A 16,786-nucleotide genomic window follows, 5' to 3' on the forward strand; every position below is an offset into this window, starting at 1 on the left:
TAACGTATTTACATCGTAAGGAAACTCACATTCCCGAGAAATGTGTTTCGGAGGTATGTGATCTAACTTGTATTGGGTTGGTTTTCCCTTCGCGGGTTTGAAAGTCAGACAGGCAGTCGCTCCTGTACAAACTGGACCTGTCAAATCGTCAGTGTCACGGATAAGCGCCATCTAGCGCATAATTTAGGAACCAATTAGTTCCCGTCGTTCCTTTTACTTTTACTTCAATGCCAAAATATTTGTAAATGTAAGTGAGTAGACAAAAAGCCTAACAGATATCGCTATTAACCAACGCCAATCAAATAGTTTCTACCGAGATGTAGTAACGACGAGACACGGGTTTTTTTTTATTTTCCGCTCCCAATTAAATATGACTACAAAGTAAAAACTAATTCATATCAAAATACAAACTTACATCCCTTATTTCTTCAGTCAGGTTAGGTAAGCAGGCCCGGGAGGGATAACTAGGAAGATGATGATTATTATTTTCGCGTGTCTTCTGTCCATTACTAACATCACTGTATCGCATAGTAAACGAGAACCCAGCATTTTTTCTTCGAAAAAGAAATCAACTAATGCCCTACTAGCTACTAAAGGACACGTTTTTACATCATTATTTTAGTCACGAGCACGTCTATAAACAGTGAAACCGTTTTTGTTCCTAATCGCGCTCCCCCACACTGTCAAAACAAATCGTCGCTGTTTTTATACGCCGTTCAACGTTTACGATATCGTTTCGATAGCCATACAATAATCGTTTGCAAATCCGCCCGACCTGTTAGGAAGCAATTGTGTTATAAGAGTCATAAAAGTGAGAAGTTAACAGAAAGGGACGGAGAAGTTTGGTGATGACTTAGTCATTCTGTTCCAAAAACAACCTATAAACTTTCATTGCTGAACATTGAATAGATAATACGACGTATATAACGGAGTCCGGAATCCGTGCTTCGGAAGGCACGTTAAGCCGTTGGTCCCGGTTATTACTTACTGATGTAAGTACGTAGTCGTTACATGAGTCATGTCAGGGGCCTATGGCGGCTCAGTAATAACCCTGACACCAGGGTTGATGGGGTTGGTAATTCACCTCACAATCCACACGATAGAAGAAGACGGACTTTCCCCTCCCCGCACCATTTTTTATCGGTACCGAGCTACATTTACCTCACCTCCCCTTTGGGTCTCACTTTAGTGTCTAAAAGAGCACGCGCGGACTGTCTGTTATAAAAATTCTGTCTAAAATTGAGTACCTACATGACAGTGTTCGGCTTAGTATTTTAAAAATTACAAACGCTTATTTTATACCTCTTAAAATATATTATTTTATCGAAAAAGCTTTATACAGGGTGTAACGGAACGGGGGTATCAACCCGAAGTGTGCCTACTCTGTCACTATCTACAAATCACATGCGAGAGTATTGGCCGCCTAAATTCATATTTGCATTAGTTATGAGCAATTGAATTCCAGGTCTTCATGTAATAAATTCAAATTTGCACAACACTACGTAGCAATCAGCTGTTCAAGGTATTTAACTTTTGAGTGAACAGCTACCACCTCTTTTATTTATGCCTGCCCTAGTAAAGGGTAAACGTGCCAGTGATGGCCATATTAATCAATATTTTTTAAATTGTTTTGTTTCATCCTTGTGAGGCCAAGATTTCCAGACACAATAGTTAAAAAAACAATGGGCATTGGTCCCGGTTACTGCTTACTGATGTAATAAGTAGTCGTTACATGAGCCATGTCAGGGGCATTTGGCGGCTCAATAATAACCCTCGCACCAGGATTGACGAGGTTGGTTATCCACCTCACAACCAATAGGATAGAACAAGATGTGAACATACATAAATCACGGCTTTATCCCTAATGGACCAGACAGAGCTACAAGTAATTACACATATCTAATATCACACTTACTGCGCTACTGAGATGGGCAGAGTCACTTTGTTGTACAAGTTTTGTCCAAAAATGTAGTCGATTACCTACATTAATAGTTGATAAAGAAATGTACTTTACAATGCATCTCGTCTCCTTGTGTAGTATGCTTTATTTTATGATTACGTAATATCAGGCTCCCTTAACACCGTCATCCAGGTCAAATGGGCATCACACTAGCGGCGAATGCGTTCATGGCTAGCTAGGTACGGGACAGTTTCATTAGAATACTTTCAGAGTTTTGCAGGCCCTAAACAACTACTACTACTCATACACAGTTACCACCAATCACTGACTAAGGTGTGCAAATACTAACACCTCACTTTACAATGGATCAAAGGACACAGTGATTCAAGAGGTAACGACGCGGCGGACGAGTTGGCCAGAAGGGGAACGGGAGGTAACAGCCATCGGTCCGGAACCGATATTGCCGATCTCATTCGGACAGGTCCGCTCGCTGCTACGAACGAGAGCAGCCAACAAACACACCTTTTTTTGACGTGACTTATCGAAGTTTTGCCGCAAATGACATTAACTACTTGGCCGGACAAATGGGGAGCGCTGAAGGCTCTCACCCGGTACAACGTTTAAGACAACAGGCCTGAGGGTGCCCAGTTGGGCGCGAACCTCGGCTCAGGGCGTCGTCTGAGAGGAAAAATATTTGAAAGAATTAAACGACCCTAGTAAGTCGATAGCGATAAGCGCTGATTGAGGGAAGTCGTCGACCACGCCGGCGGTGTCGGTATCGGGGTCCTGAAATGTTTGTTGTCGCTAGCTGATTGGCTGATTCTATGGCTAGAGTAATCGGGTCGTCGGGATCGTATTACATACTTCGGACGCCGATGCTATTCAGTACCGTTCCTAAGCGGGATGTATTCGGAAGCCGCAACTACCAGGGGATTTGGTTGGTGCGGAGCAGAATCAAAAAAACTAATTTGAGCCATTGGGCAATGGTTGGCAGACTTAGGTCAATGTGCAGATTTTCATTGCGATGGAACCACGAACGATTTTGTATTTCCTGTAGACGGTGGATTTGAGAGAGACTCGCGTGAGCGAAAACTACCCCTGCATAGGTCATGATCGGACGGATGCAAGTCGTGTAGATTCCAAAGGGATAATTTACTACGCTTGTTAAGGAGACAATGAACACGGCCCATTACAAACGTGGCGCGATCGCGCACACGTTTGATATGGGCCTTGAAAGTAAGACGTCTATCTAAGACTACGCCGAGATATTTGACTTGCTCCTCCCAAGGGATCGGCTTGCCAGACATCTTGATGACTTAAGTTGACAGCGTGACCGTGACGTATTATAATAGCCCTTTGAAAAGTACACCGCTGCACTTTTCTCCGGGTTTACCTTGATTCTCCATTTGCGAAACTACTTGCCCAAGGCATTGGCGCGTTGGAGAATTCCGGTCATCATAACTCGACCACGGCACGAAGAATAGATGGCTGTATCATCCGCAAATAAAGCTAGTTCGGTATTAGGGTATTTGGGAATGAACAAACACACCAGACTATGAACCACCGTAAATAAATGCAGGCAGGCTAAGTTGGCACTACCCAACATCAATAGTTGTCTCTCCAAAAGAATTCTAAATGTGAAGAGGTCTCCACTAATACAGGTAACAGCTGCAGGTAGCAGGTGTAGCTGTGTGGTCACGGTGATATCAACAAACATCTGTTTACACTAGGTGTCACCGACAAGCCCCTGTGCAGAACCTGCATGGACGAGACAGCGGCCCATGTGCTACTGGAGTGTGAAGGAGCCGCCAACTACCGGGTCCGGCACCTTGGCCAGACGGGGTGCCTCCCTGAGGCGACCGGCAACGTCAGAGGCTTCTTAGAATTCCTTGGGGATTTACAACATAGTAAAAGCAAAATAAATTTCTCAAGTACCGTTGTGACTGCCTACCCCTTAGTGATACGGGCGTGATATTATGTTAGTATGTTCTGATTACTTATGGCTCTGCCCACCCCATTAGGGATACGAGCAGCTGCAAGTGATTGTGTATCTTATTAACGAGACATTAATGTTACGTTTACAACATAGTAAAGACAAAATCAATTTCTCAAGTAAAGTACCTACCTAACATAACTTTACTTTTACTATGACATGGTAAAAGTAATCTTAAAATAAGTACTTTCGTACAATACAATAATACTTTATTGCGTACAAGGAATTAAAAACACATAACAGTATTTTTTTAAATCTTTCTATCGTGTGGGTTGTGAGGTGGATTACCAACCTCATCAACCCTGGTGTCAGGGTAACTATTGAGCCGCCAGAGGCCCCTGACATGACTCATGTAATAACTACTTTCTTACATGAGTAAGTAGTCACCGGGACCAACCGTGCCTTCCGAAGCACGGAATTGCAAATTGCATTGGGACAGTTAATGGGATTTATACCCTGTACCAGGATGCCAGGGCTCGCGAATAGAAAAAGGCACGCTAGTGTTTCAAACTATCGATAGTTCAGTATCGATTATCGATCATAATCATTTTCAACTACGATTTTGATTGGTAGAAATAAAAAAATAGCTTTTCAAAAAATCTAAATCCATGGACTTTTGAGTTATTGAAATTCAGTTTAGACAATCAGCCCACTCAAAATAACCATACTATCGGAGTGTAGCAATACTACTGACTGAGGGCAAAATTATCGATAGTTTGTTATTAATCCGCAACGATACTATCGATTGTATTGCACTTAGGTAATAAAATCGAAAATGTTCCCACTTTCCGAGTTATCAATAGTCTTGCTATCGATCGACTCTCGGTCGGGATAGATTATCGATAGACATTTTTTGATCGGCAAGCCCTAGTGCACCCGAAATTCAAAATGGCGGTGCTGTTAAGGGGAAGTTATCATTAACCATGATAAAAAATATTTTTTTTTTGTATTTTTTTTCCTTCCTAAATTGTAGTCGTGTATTATCCAACAGTGAACAATAACATCACGCCTTTTTCCCATTGGAGTATGCAGAGACTGCGGAATTTCACTTACCACTACACGCTCGTATCGCTACATGCCCGTACCAAACATACATACATAATATCACGCCTTTATCTCTTATGGGGCAGACAGAGCCACAAGTAATCATAACATAGGTACATAAATAATTATCATGCTCGTACCGCTAATGGGATGTTCTTGTGACTCTGCCCACCCCATTAGGGATACGGGCAGAGTGATAGTATGTCTTATTATTGACAGATTAATTTCGCCTTCTGCTATTGCGCGGGATATTTGCGAAGAAACGTGGCAATTCTGTGTTAGTGCCAGAGTGTGAGCGCGGGTGATCCTTATTAGATAAACGACTTTTTTACTTTTCTAGGTTCAAAGTAAAATACGTACCTACTTTCATAAAATACAATACATTCATTCATTCATTCAAACAATACCATAAAAATATTTTATTGCGCACAAAGAAATAACACACCCTTAAGTACCAGGATACTAGCATTCCAAAAGAGATAGAAACATGCACACGAAAGTAAACTGTCAAATTATTTGTCAGTGCTTGTTTACTATCTGTGGAGTGAAGTTCGAAATTTGGATTTGTTGTGATAACTGTGATCAGTGATAGTTCGAGGTGTCTTTGAGTAATGTAGGTTATTATGAAATGATGATGTGTGTGGGTGCCGGCGATGGCAACTTAAGTGAAGCACGGAACTTGTATCAGCGATTCATAGAAGGTAGACCAGCTGATGAAGCCAGGCAACTGCCTTCACTGCATTGCTTCAGGAAAATGGTCAATCGCCTACTGCATTTAACGGGCTCTTTCCACGCGTCATCCGAGACTGGCCGCTCGGCGACCCGTGATCCGGAGTTTGAAGAAGCCGTACTAGCCGTGCAGCCAACCCAAGGACTACCACGCGAACCTTACCACATGCAACGTACGCCCGAGCTAATTCCTGCTGATTATTTACCTCGTGTGGCATTCTGAGAATGGTACCGAGTTCAAGTGGAAAGCTCACCAGACTTTGCTTCGAAAGTGTTGTGGACAGATGAAGCGGCAGGTCTGTGCATCGAACGGGGATGACGACATTTCGAACCTTTCTTGTAAAACGTAAGTCTAATTATTAATTACCTACCTACTTACCCACACTTTCACACTTTTTTTCCTATTTACTATTAAATTAAATACCTTACCTAAACAAGTAGGTAATTTTAACTTATTTTACACGTCATAAAATAATGTGAGAATAGTTGTCAAAGCAAAATGACTCCAATTATTAGATGCTTTAGTGTCATTCTTGTTTGTTACAGTCGCCGACGTGCCGCCGACTCGGATTGTTCCAATCGGCCGCCGACTCCTTTTGACGTTGCCGCCAAAGCCGCCGCCCGCTCGAATTTCGTACCTATCGCGGCCGTGCGAGCGCCGCGAGTACCAGGCGACCAGGACGCGCTAGGAGATTTGTGTAGTGCCAATATTTGAGTGGATTAAGAACAGTGACCTCAATAGTGCTGTGCCGTGTTTTTTACATGCTGGAAATATTAAAATATTTTTTTAACTGAAATTGAAAAAAATATCAAAAGTGTTTTTTTTTAATTGAAATTTTGCAGATAAGATCTACATAAGGTATAGTTTTGTCCCCTTTCGGCTTGATACCCCCCTTCCGTTACACCCTGTATAATAGAAATAAAAACATATTTTTCTTCAATTATTTTAAATTTGGCGCGTAAACAGTTGGTCACGTGTCATATTGGCCAGTGACGTCACATTTCAGTAAACAAAGATACTGGAAACCTGACAGATAGTTTTTTGTTCATTTTGTGATATAATGACTTCATAAAAAGCTCAATCATTGCCGCCCGCTTTTCAGGTCTTACAATACACAGAAAAAAATCGCATTTTTATTTTCTAAAAATAAAGTATTTAAAAATAATCTTAATAAAAAAAAACTATTGGATAATTATAATTAAATAATAAACTACCATATCTGTCGTATTTCATATTTTTTCGTTACAACTGACAAGCAGCCAATTATTAATATTTCCAATAATTATACTTGCAACCACTGTATTGGACTTGGTGAGTTTGAATTCATATTTGGATCATAGATTATTGTTATCACGTGGATTCCAGGTTTCGCGCCCGTTTGATGGCAATAGAGTCCCCTCCTATTACATGGGACTTAAACGAAGCTGGCGACGTGTGGGAGGAATATATACCTATGCTACTATATACCTGCTTTAAGACAGTAGTTAAACAAAAACTTTCCAAAAAAGGTTATTATAAAGTTAGTGATTATTTAGAAGATATGAATGCATGGGATTAACTGTCTGAGAACTGATATTAGGCAGCTAAATTACTCAATTGTATATCAATATTTTATGTTTATTTTTATTTTTTTAAAGAACGTCTAGGGCCCTGTGCCGAGGTTTTTCTTGCAACTTCTTTTCCCCGGCTATACAGGTTGTGAGAAGCTGCAGTAGTTTTAGGCGGATGAGACGTTCGTTATGTAAAATTGACGATTCAAAGTGTAACTATGTTACCTACTGAATAAAGATATTTTTGAATTTGAATTTGAATTTGAATATGCTTACCTCCACGGAGATACAGGATCTGTTACTTGGCCAAGCAAAAAAAATATGTCTTTGATAAACTAATTTGTTACATAATATCACCAGAAACCGACTTCAACGAAACAACACAATCAGAATTTCCGAAGTTGCAATGTTCCAAACAATTCCCAACTTTCATTGTGAACTAAGTTTCAGGATTCCTTTAGATTTAATTACCAAGACTGCAGTTCTGATAAAATTCTTTAGCGTTCGTGGAATGTAGAAGCACGTTAAAATGGGGAATAGCTGGCCGCCGTGATTGTAAAAGTCTTTTGCAATTGAAGTTACATTATGTTTCTTCGATTATCGGAAAAATCTTAGGTATTTCATTTTATTATTTGGAATTACTTGCTTAAGAACTTTGTATTTAATAACTTTTGTGCTGGACTGTGAGTAAAAATAAACACAGATCTATGCGTAATTTGCTATGTGTACAAGGAGGGTTAAAAAGGCTTTTTTTTCACGTGACTTATTGTAGATTTGGCGCAAATGGCATTAACTACTGGGCCGGTCAAATAGGGAGTGCTGAGAGCCTTTACGCGGTACAACATTTAAGACAAAAAGCCTGAAGGTACCCAGTTGGGCGCGAACCTCGGCGTGCGCGTCGTCTGAGAGGGTATTATTTGAAAGACTTAATCGACCCTAGTGGATCGATAACATTAAGCGCTGAATGGTTAAAAGAGCCACATCGAAGATATTCAAACAGCCATATTGCACTTTATCAAAAATAGCAGTTTAGCATGCAGTTTTGTGCAAAAATATTGCTTATTTGATAAAGTTACAAATTGTCATGTGATTACTTATAGCATTGCTCACTCCATTAGTGAACACGGGCATGAGTTTATATACCTACATACTATGTCAAAACCCACACTTACACGAGATACATTGTAAAATTTTACGATCGGTATATCTTTGAACTTTGCGGAGACATTTTGCGCGTGTAAGCTAAACTTTATGATACCTACTTACTTTAAATTCTAAGCGTACGTTAACATTTTTGTTGTTATATTAACTTTACAACTTATAATAAACTTTAGAATACAAAAACATAAATAATTTTCCGAAATAAGTAAATGTTGTTCTATTTCAGATTTGAAAATCAGTCTATATGGGTTCACGAAACCGTCTTTTCTTTTGGATTAGATACCCTGAATACAAATAAATGAGGTATATTTTACCGCGAATAAACTTCCCTGATACTAACCCTGTCGGCGAGGTCGATGATTTCACTCATTCTTTCAAATGTAATACTCTCAGGCGGCGCCGTGAGCTAAGGCCTCAGGCCTGTTGTCTTAAAATTTTGCGACGGATAAGACCCTTCAACGCTCCCCATTTGTCTGCCAAGTAGTTAATGCCATCTGGGGCAGCCCTGCAAGAAGTTACGTCAAAACAACTTTATCATCAATGACGGTCGTGCTTGTCTAATAAGTTTGAAATAAACCGATTTTTTTTTTATTCTAGAAAAACACGGCATAATACTTAGTTCCAAACTTTGTTACCTCAATTGACTTAACCAGAATTGCGGACATACACATTTTATAACTACTAAATCCTAAACATTGTCGCTTTAAATAATCATAGTAGACTAACCCGACACTCGAAGCATAAAAGTTCCAAAATTGTCTCCTACATTGTAAGCAAACCGGCAGAGTGTAAACGTTTAGTCAGCAGGATATTTTCGAAGGAAAGAGTCGACGCTTGAACGCACTACCCTTTTGCCGTATAATATTACGGACATCAGAGCACTTGAGTGGCGACCTAAAGTGAACAATGTCATATTTTTTTACATATGAATATTATTTATTCACTTATTAAATCCATGATCGCCCTATTTGCTGAATGCATGACTTACATCATAGGGCTCGAATCCGGCCTCGGTCTCTAAACCCAATCTTTACAAACACACACACAGGCACAGATACCCGTTTGTAAAAACTTATTTTGTTTATCTTTTGTTGAGATATATTGTAAATCTAACTGTTTCTTCTTATCGTGTGGATTGTAAGGTGAATACCAGCCTCAACAACCCTGGTGTCAGGGTTATTATTGAGTCGCCATAGGCCCCTGACATGACTCATGTAACGACTACGTACTTACATCAATAAGTAGTAACCGGGACCAACGGCTTTATGTGCCTTCTGAAGCAGGAATCTAACTGTATTGTGTTAGAAGAGCGAGGCATTCCCAACACAAGTGTCTTCGACTACTTTTAAGGAAGTTTCATTAATTGATGTAAAAGATTTATAGAAATAAAACTATTTTTATTTTTTAAACTACTAAGTTCGACTTTAGCAGTTTGTACCCGGTTGACCCCCCTATTACATGAGACTTAAACATAGCTAAGGAACAGTGGTGTGTGTATAGAGTGAGTCTGCCTGCCCCTTTAAGAATACAGGCGTGATGCTTTGTTATGTTATTTATTTATAAATTCACGTTTAGCTGTTTAACTTCTTATATCGTAAAAGATCTTGCCTCTAACATAACTAGTATCAAATTATCATGGCGTAGAAGGGATGCTACAAGGAAAGAGAGGAAGGGGAAGACCAAGAAGAGCTTACATGGAACAAATAAAAGAGAAGGCGAACGTAGTGTCTTATAAGGAAGTCAAGGAATTGGTCTTTGATAGACAAGAATCAAATTGCTGTTTAGCAATAAGGCCGCCTATTGTGCTTATGTTTTTATTCGTATGTTTATGTCCTTTGTATATGTTATTGTGCAATAAAGTAGTATTGATTAATTGATTGAAGAATGGGGAATGCTACACCGACAAGAGCGTGGCTCTTAAATTAGTGATGATGATGATGACTAGGTGTCTAAACTTTTATTTTATAGAAATAGAAGATATGTATTTCTTAACACACTGAAATTACTAATATTATGTTTTTCTTTCTTTTCAGAATCTTAAGAATCAAATCATGACAACGAACGTTTGGGTAGAACAGGTGAGTCAATTGAAGTTTATATAATTATTATTTATCTTTAATATAGATGCGCTTATAAAGTTACATACTTAAGTAATTAATATACATATTATAATAACAAGTAATAACTAAAGTCCTAGAACATAGTAAGAACAATAATTATAATTATTACGTATATTTAAGGAAGATCAAGATGTACATAAAAACAGCCTCTGTGGTTCAGTGGTAAGAGTATTGGGCTCACGTTTAGGTCCGGGTTCGATTCCCGATGGGAACATAGTCGAAATCACTTTATGAGATTTTCCTTTGTTTGGTAAGAATATGGCAGGTTTTGGGTCACCTGAGTGTCTGAAAACGTGAGATGATTTCGTGCTTTGGAGGACCTGTAAGCCGTTGCACCTCCACCAACCCGCAATGGAGCAGCTTTGTGGAGTGGTGAGGAGCTCCATACCCCGTCCAGTTGATTGAAGTGAGGCCTGTGCCCAGCTGTGGTACATATATTTTTTGTATGTCATCATCATCAGCATCACCAGCCCATTAAAGTCCCCACTGCTGGGGCACGGACCTTCCCTATGGATGGATAGAGATCGGGCCTTAAATCACCACGCGGGCCCGGTGCGGATTGGTGGTTATTAACGACTGCTAATGCAGCCGGGACCAACGGCTTAACGTGCCTTCCGAAACACGAAGAAGCTCGAGATGAAAACTTTTTTTTTTATGGTCACCCATCCTATGAGCGGCCTTTGCGAAAGTTGCTTAACTTCAACAATCGCAGACCGAGCGCGTTAACCGCCGCGCCACCGAGCTCCTCAACGGTTTTTTGTATGTATGGATAAAAAAGTACTAAAGTTATATAATAAACTATGAGTTGGGATAAACAGCGAGGTTAATATAAATACTGAGTAAGATCTTAGCCGTGAACTGTTGTGTCTCCACCTAACCCAGTAAGGTCCTCAGGTAGTCTGCATCTCAATAAAAGTAGGTCTCAGGTAGTCTGCATCTCGAAAATCTCATAAAGTGATCTCAACTCGTCCTAATTAAATAAAACACCTTCCATAATTAAACAAACATTCACGTCCCAATTTACGTAACGAAATAGACTTTAACAAACATACAAAAACAAAAGTGGGTCGTTACAATGAGCTCCATCATTTATTTCTAAACAACCTTTTTTGGTCTCATAAAACTTATTTAATTATCTATTTTGTACACTTGCGTAACAACGTGTTTGGTCCAGACTAATAAATTAACCTATAAAAGTGTTGCTTACGACAGTATTACGGAATATTTACTTATACAGGGTGTTAGTGACATCGTAACGAATACTGAGGGGGATGATTCAGACCATGATTCTGAGTTCATATCAAGTGGAATGCAACGGAAAAAAATATTTTTAATTCTATACTTTTGCAATGGTAAGTTATTCCACTTGATATTAACTCAGAATAATGAGCTTAATCATCCTCCTCAGTATTACCATAGTTCTGAGTTGATATCAAGAGGAATTTTCTGACGAAAAATTCATAGACAATTTAGTTTTTTTTTTTTATTATTTTCAGTTCCGTACTTTGCGACGAATTCCACTTATTGTGAACTTAGAATCATGGTCAGAGTCTTCCTTCAAAGTTTTCGTTACGATGTCACTAACACCCTGTATACTCATAATTTACGAATTGTGATATTCCTATTGATTGTGTCCTTCGGAAACTTCGCCGAATATTCTATCTCTTTCCTTCCTATACGTAAATCCGATTAGGCGTCTCGCTGTATCTAACGCCAGATCAACTTTTTTCGCCGGAGAAGTTATTCTTCTGATAATAAAAATGTTATGATCGTGAGAGAACTTTACGATTTATTTATTTGGTGGTAGTTGGCGAATTTAGGGTGTATATTCGTGTAATATCGTGGCGGTTTCGGCCTTGTAACGGCTTGTATGTGTGGGAGAGACGTAAACATTGTTAAACTTGGTTTGTGGCTCTTAAAAGATACATTTATTTTCATTATTCCTGGGTATTTTTACTTAAGCTCCACGGCCTCTATTGTCCAGTGGTTGAGCGTTAGGCTTACGATCGGGAGGTCCCGGGTTCGAATCCCGGTGGGGACATATCACAAAAATCACTTTGTGATCCCTAGTTTGATTTAGGACATTACAGGCTGATCAACTGATTGTCCAAAAGTAAGACGATCCGTGCTTCGGAAGGCACGTTAAGCCGTTGGTCCCGGTTACTACTTACTGATGTAAGTACGTAGTCGTTACGTGAGTCATGTCAGGGGCCATTGGCGGCTCAATAGTAACCCTGACATCAGAGTTGATGAGGTTGGTAATCCACATCACAACCCACACGATACAGTAGAGAGTTTACTTAACCTTTTTTACATAACAACGGCTAAATGTGAATAAAAGTATACCTTGGGAGTCAATCAGGAGGAATTTCCATGAGTCAAACGGCTTGACGTGCCTTCCGAAGCACGGATCGTCTTAATTTTGGACAATCAGGGTGATCAGCCTGTAATGTCCTAAACCAAACTAGGGATTACAAAGTTAGTAAAAGAAGCTTTTTTAAAATATTGACACGACCCAAAGAGGGCGACAAAGAGTATATATTTACTTAAGTTAGTAAGATAACATAGATACATAAACTCGCGCCTATTTCCCACCGGGGTAAACGGACTATGGAATTCCACTTGATATTAACTCAGAATCATGGTCTGAATCATCCCTCTCAGTATTTGTTACGATGTCACTAACACCCTGTCTTTCCGGGCACAAGCCTCCCCTGAATAAACCGGGTGGGACATTATCCACCATGCTACTCCACTGTGGGTTAGTGGAAGTCTTTGGGCTAGTAGCCCGGGGCCAACAGCCTAACGTGAATCACACTTTCGGCCAATCAGATGATTCAGCCCGCAATGTCTCAACCGAACAATGTAAAATCTCCCAAAGTGATTTGGACATTATCCCCCTCGGGAATTGAACCCGGACTTCCAGATCGTGAGCCTAACGCTCTAACCACTGGACTATGAGACTTAGGTCATATAGGCTCAACAATAACGTCCCTTTTAAAACACTAGGAAATACTTTCATAAAAAAAGAACTGCCAAATCACCTCGGACCCAAAAGGCCTAATTCACTATTCTTGTCATATTGTCCCCTAGAGGCCAAATAGGGGTCCGCGTGGAAAAATCGCAGTGTGTGTTGGGCCTAATGTGACGTCATCAGCTGACGTCGTGGCTTCGCGTGGGTCTAATGACGTCGAGGTGGGCCCAGAGAGCAAATGGGGCCCTTTGCCGTTACGTTGTAATGGCCTTGCCATTGGTTCGGTTAATTTTTCAGTTCGTAATTGATTTTGTATATGCGACACGGTTTTTTGTTTAGTGTATTATGCATAGGAGCTCGGTGGCGCAGCGGTTAACGCGCTCGGCCTGCGATTGTTGAAGTAAAGCAACTTTCGCAAAGGCCGGTCATAGGATGAGTGACCACAAAAAAAAAGTTTTCATCTCGAGCTCCTCCGTGCTTCGGAAGGCACGTTAAGCCGTTGGTCCCGGCTGCATTAGCAGTCGTTAATAACCATCAATCCGCACTGGGCCCGCGTGATGGTTTAAGGCCCGATCTCCCTATCCGTCCATAGGGAAGGCCCGTGCCCCAGCAGTGGGGACGTTAATGGGCTGATGATGATGATGATGTATTATGCATCTACGTGTTAATCGCTAGGATAATATTCATAGCTACATAAACTCACGGATGACACATAGTAGTAGGGTCGCTTTAAGTAAAACGATGATACAACTAATACTTGTATCGCACTACCACTCTTTATCTCACTCTAGCAAATAACGCTTCTGAGTGGCATAAAAGGATAGAAGCATAGGATAGTGCGACCAGTAGGCTCTGCACGGTAACCGCGCCGCGCGCGGCGCGAATTATTTCAAAGCCTTTCGACCAATAGCCGTTTGACGTCCATCTACGTAGATAGCATTCGTATCGTTTATTGGTCGAAGCGCTCAATATAATTCGCGCGGCGCGGTTGTCATGCACCCGGCTTATAAATGTAGTTTAACCCTAACCATAGAATAAGGAATAATCAATAATACTACGTATAGAATGACAAAACCAGCGGCTTATCTAGGTTTACCTTACTCAACGGTCTTACTTTAGTCTTCAATCGTATGGGCTTCAGACATCACACACACACACAGATGCGCGTGTACGATAACGTCCTTGTGTAATGTCTGTGTATAACAAGCTCTTTGTGTGAAGTGTCCGGGGTGTGTCCACACAATATAATCACAACATAACTTAATATAAGCTCACGACTATGTCCCAATAGGGCTAGTCAGAGGTACATCACAAGATAAACTAAGCACCCACTCCGCACCGAGCTTTCTGTTAGACCAACGAGATAAGTAGTGAGCGGTATCGCAGTCTTTAATGGTTGAGAAAACTGTATTAGTGAAAAATGCACTTAAGATGAATAACTCATTGGTGCAAGTACAGTACTGGGGTTTGAACCGGCGGCCTCAGTTTGAGAAACAAGCCGGTAAACCACACGACCACAGGGACTACATACTATAATCGACGACACACACCGATATGAAAGTAGCAATGATGTCTTGCAACCGACTTCTCCTTTATAAATGAACTCAGTACGTATGAAAGATATTTATGATCTGTCAGAAAGTCACATTTTAGAAGCACTTTATTCAATTGGTAATATTGGTTTTCTTTTAGTGGGACGGGAGCTACGGTCCAATATTAAAACTGGGATGTAATAAATTTGTTCTCATTCCTTTAACCGACTTTATGCGGTTTTGTAGAAACGTATCTCCTTGGAACACATACTTTATTGGGCAGTCAGAATTGATAAAATCGAAATGTGTTTATTACTCTTGATTTTAATTTTGATTTAGAACAGTCTCTTGCAAATATTTGAATCGTTAGAATCATTTGCTAATAAAAAAAATAATTGGCACTTATAGTTACAGCCTTTGTGGTCTGGTGGTTAGAGCATTAGGCTTACCATCTGGAGGTCCGGATTCGATTCCCAATGGGGACATTGTCAAAATCACTTTGTGAGACTATCTTTTGTTTGGTTAGTACATTGCAGGCGTTTGTAACCATTAAACTACACATTACATTTCAAGTTCTTTTTTCGAAAGTGTACCTTGTGTACTAAACAGTTATTTTTAATAGTGTAGTGCTGAGTTTTGCAGACCAATGCAGTTTCGCAGATAGGACTCGTTCAAAATGCGTTAAAAGAATGATTTACGGATAGCCTGCAGAAGACAGTGGAAAACCCTCGTTTTATTGATCACTTGGTAGATATATGGCGGAGAAACTTTGGGCTCATCTATGTAGGTACTAGTGTGGTCCTGTATAGATGGCAGATGATAGACTGTCGATAAATATGTGGGACGGAAAGCTGGAGGAACCTATGGTACGGTCACGAGCATTAATATGTATACACTTTGGTACCACGTCACATTAACTTTTTTGCCAAATTGAACTGTAAGTCTCACTAAATGTCAAATATGTTAGTGCGACAGAGTCCTAAAGTGGGTACATTATATTGCTCATGACTGTACAGCAGTTTATACAGGTCATGGCAAGGAAAAACCATATTGTAAAATAATATGTAATCATTTATACTTTTTAAAGGAAGTAACACTTAGAAATAAAGATGCATTCGTTATTACAGGACGCCACAGGATTAGTGCAATGTAGACATTACATAAACATACATAAAATCAACATTACACTCTGTCCCCTTTGCGCCAAATTAATGGCTTTGTATGAAACCAAAACCATAGCCCTTATTATAATAACATAAACCGCCTATATACGTCACACTGCAGGGCACAGACCTCCCCTCAATCAACTGGAGGGGGTATGGCGCTCCACCACGCTGCTCCACCGCGGGTTGCTTTTTATAATAAATAACATAAAATAGTTTAATAGTTTCGATACTTTCGATAGTTTTGAACAATACATTGTTTTAAATTTACGCGGTTATTATCAAAATTAAAACACATAATAACGGGTTCTTACCGCATTTAAAATAGGGATATGAGACTTCCAATGAAATGAAATGGGGAGTCATATCCCTATTTTAAACGCAGTAAGAACCCGTTATTACCCATGTGTTTTAATAGTGACTTTACCACGCAAAAGCAATACTATCTATGTTATCGATAATATGTCACCATCGATAGTTCAAATCTATCGATAATTTCGACTATCGATATATCGATACGTTTGGCTTTTAGACTAGTGAAATATTAAAATTATAAAACTATCGATTTTTCAGCAACACTAGGTGCCCATAGTATCATTGGGCAAGCGCCCTGTCTTTG

The 16,786-nt window shown here is 40.0% G+C and overlaps 1 protein-coding gene across 1 annotated transcript in view; it reads left to right on the forward strand.

The window, feature by feature from the left end:
* Nucleotides 1-16,786, forward strand: part of LOC126370686 (acetylcholine receptor subunit alpha-like 1) — a 105,722-nt gene that overhangs the window by 51,190 nt on the left and 37,746 nt on the right. The window contains exon 2 of the mRNA XM_050015694.1: nt 10,412-10,456. Within this exon, the coding sequence (XP_049871651.1) occupies nt 10,412-10,456 (45 nt within the window). The remainder of the gene's footprint in view (nt 1-10,411; nt 10,457-16,786) is intronic.

The sequence above is a fragment of the Pectinophora gossypiella genome, chromosome 11, assembly GCF_024362695.1.
Source record: "Pectinophora gossypiella chromosome 11, ilPecGoss1.1, whole genome shotgun sequence".
In the NCBI taxonomy this organism is placed as follows: Eukaryota; Metazoa; Arthropoda; class Insecta; order Lepidoptera; family Gelechiidae; genus Pectinophora; species Pectinophora gossypiella.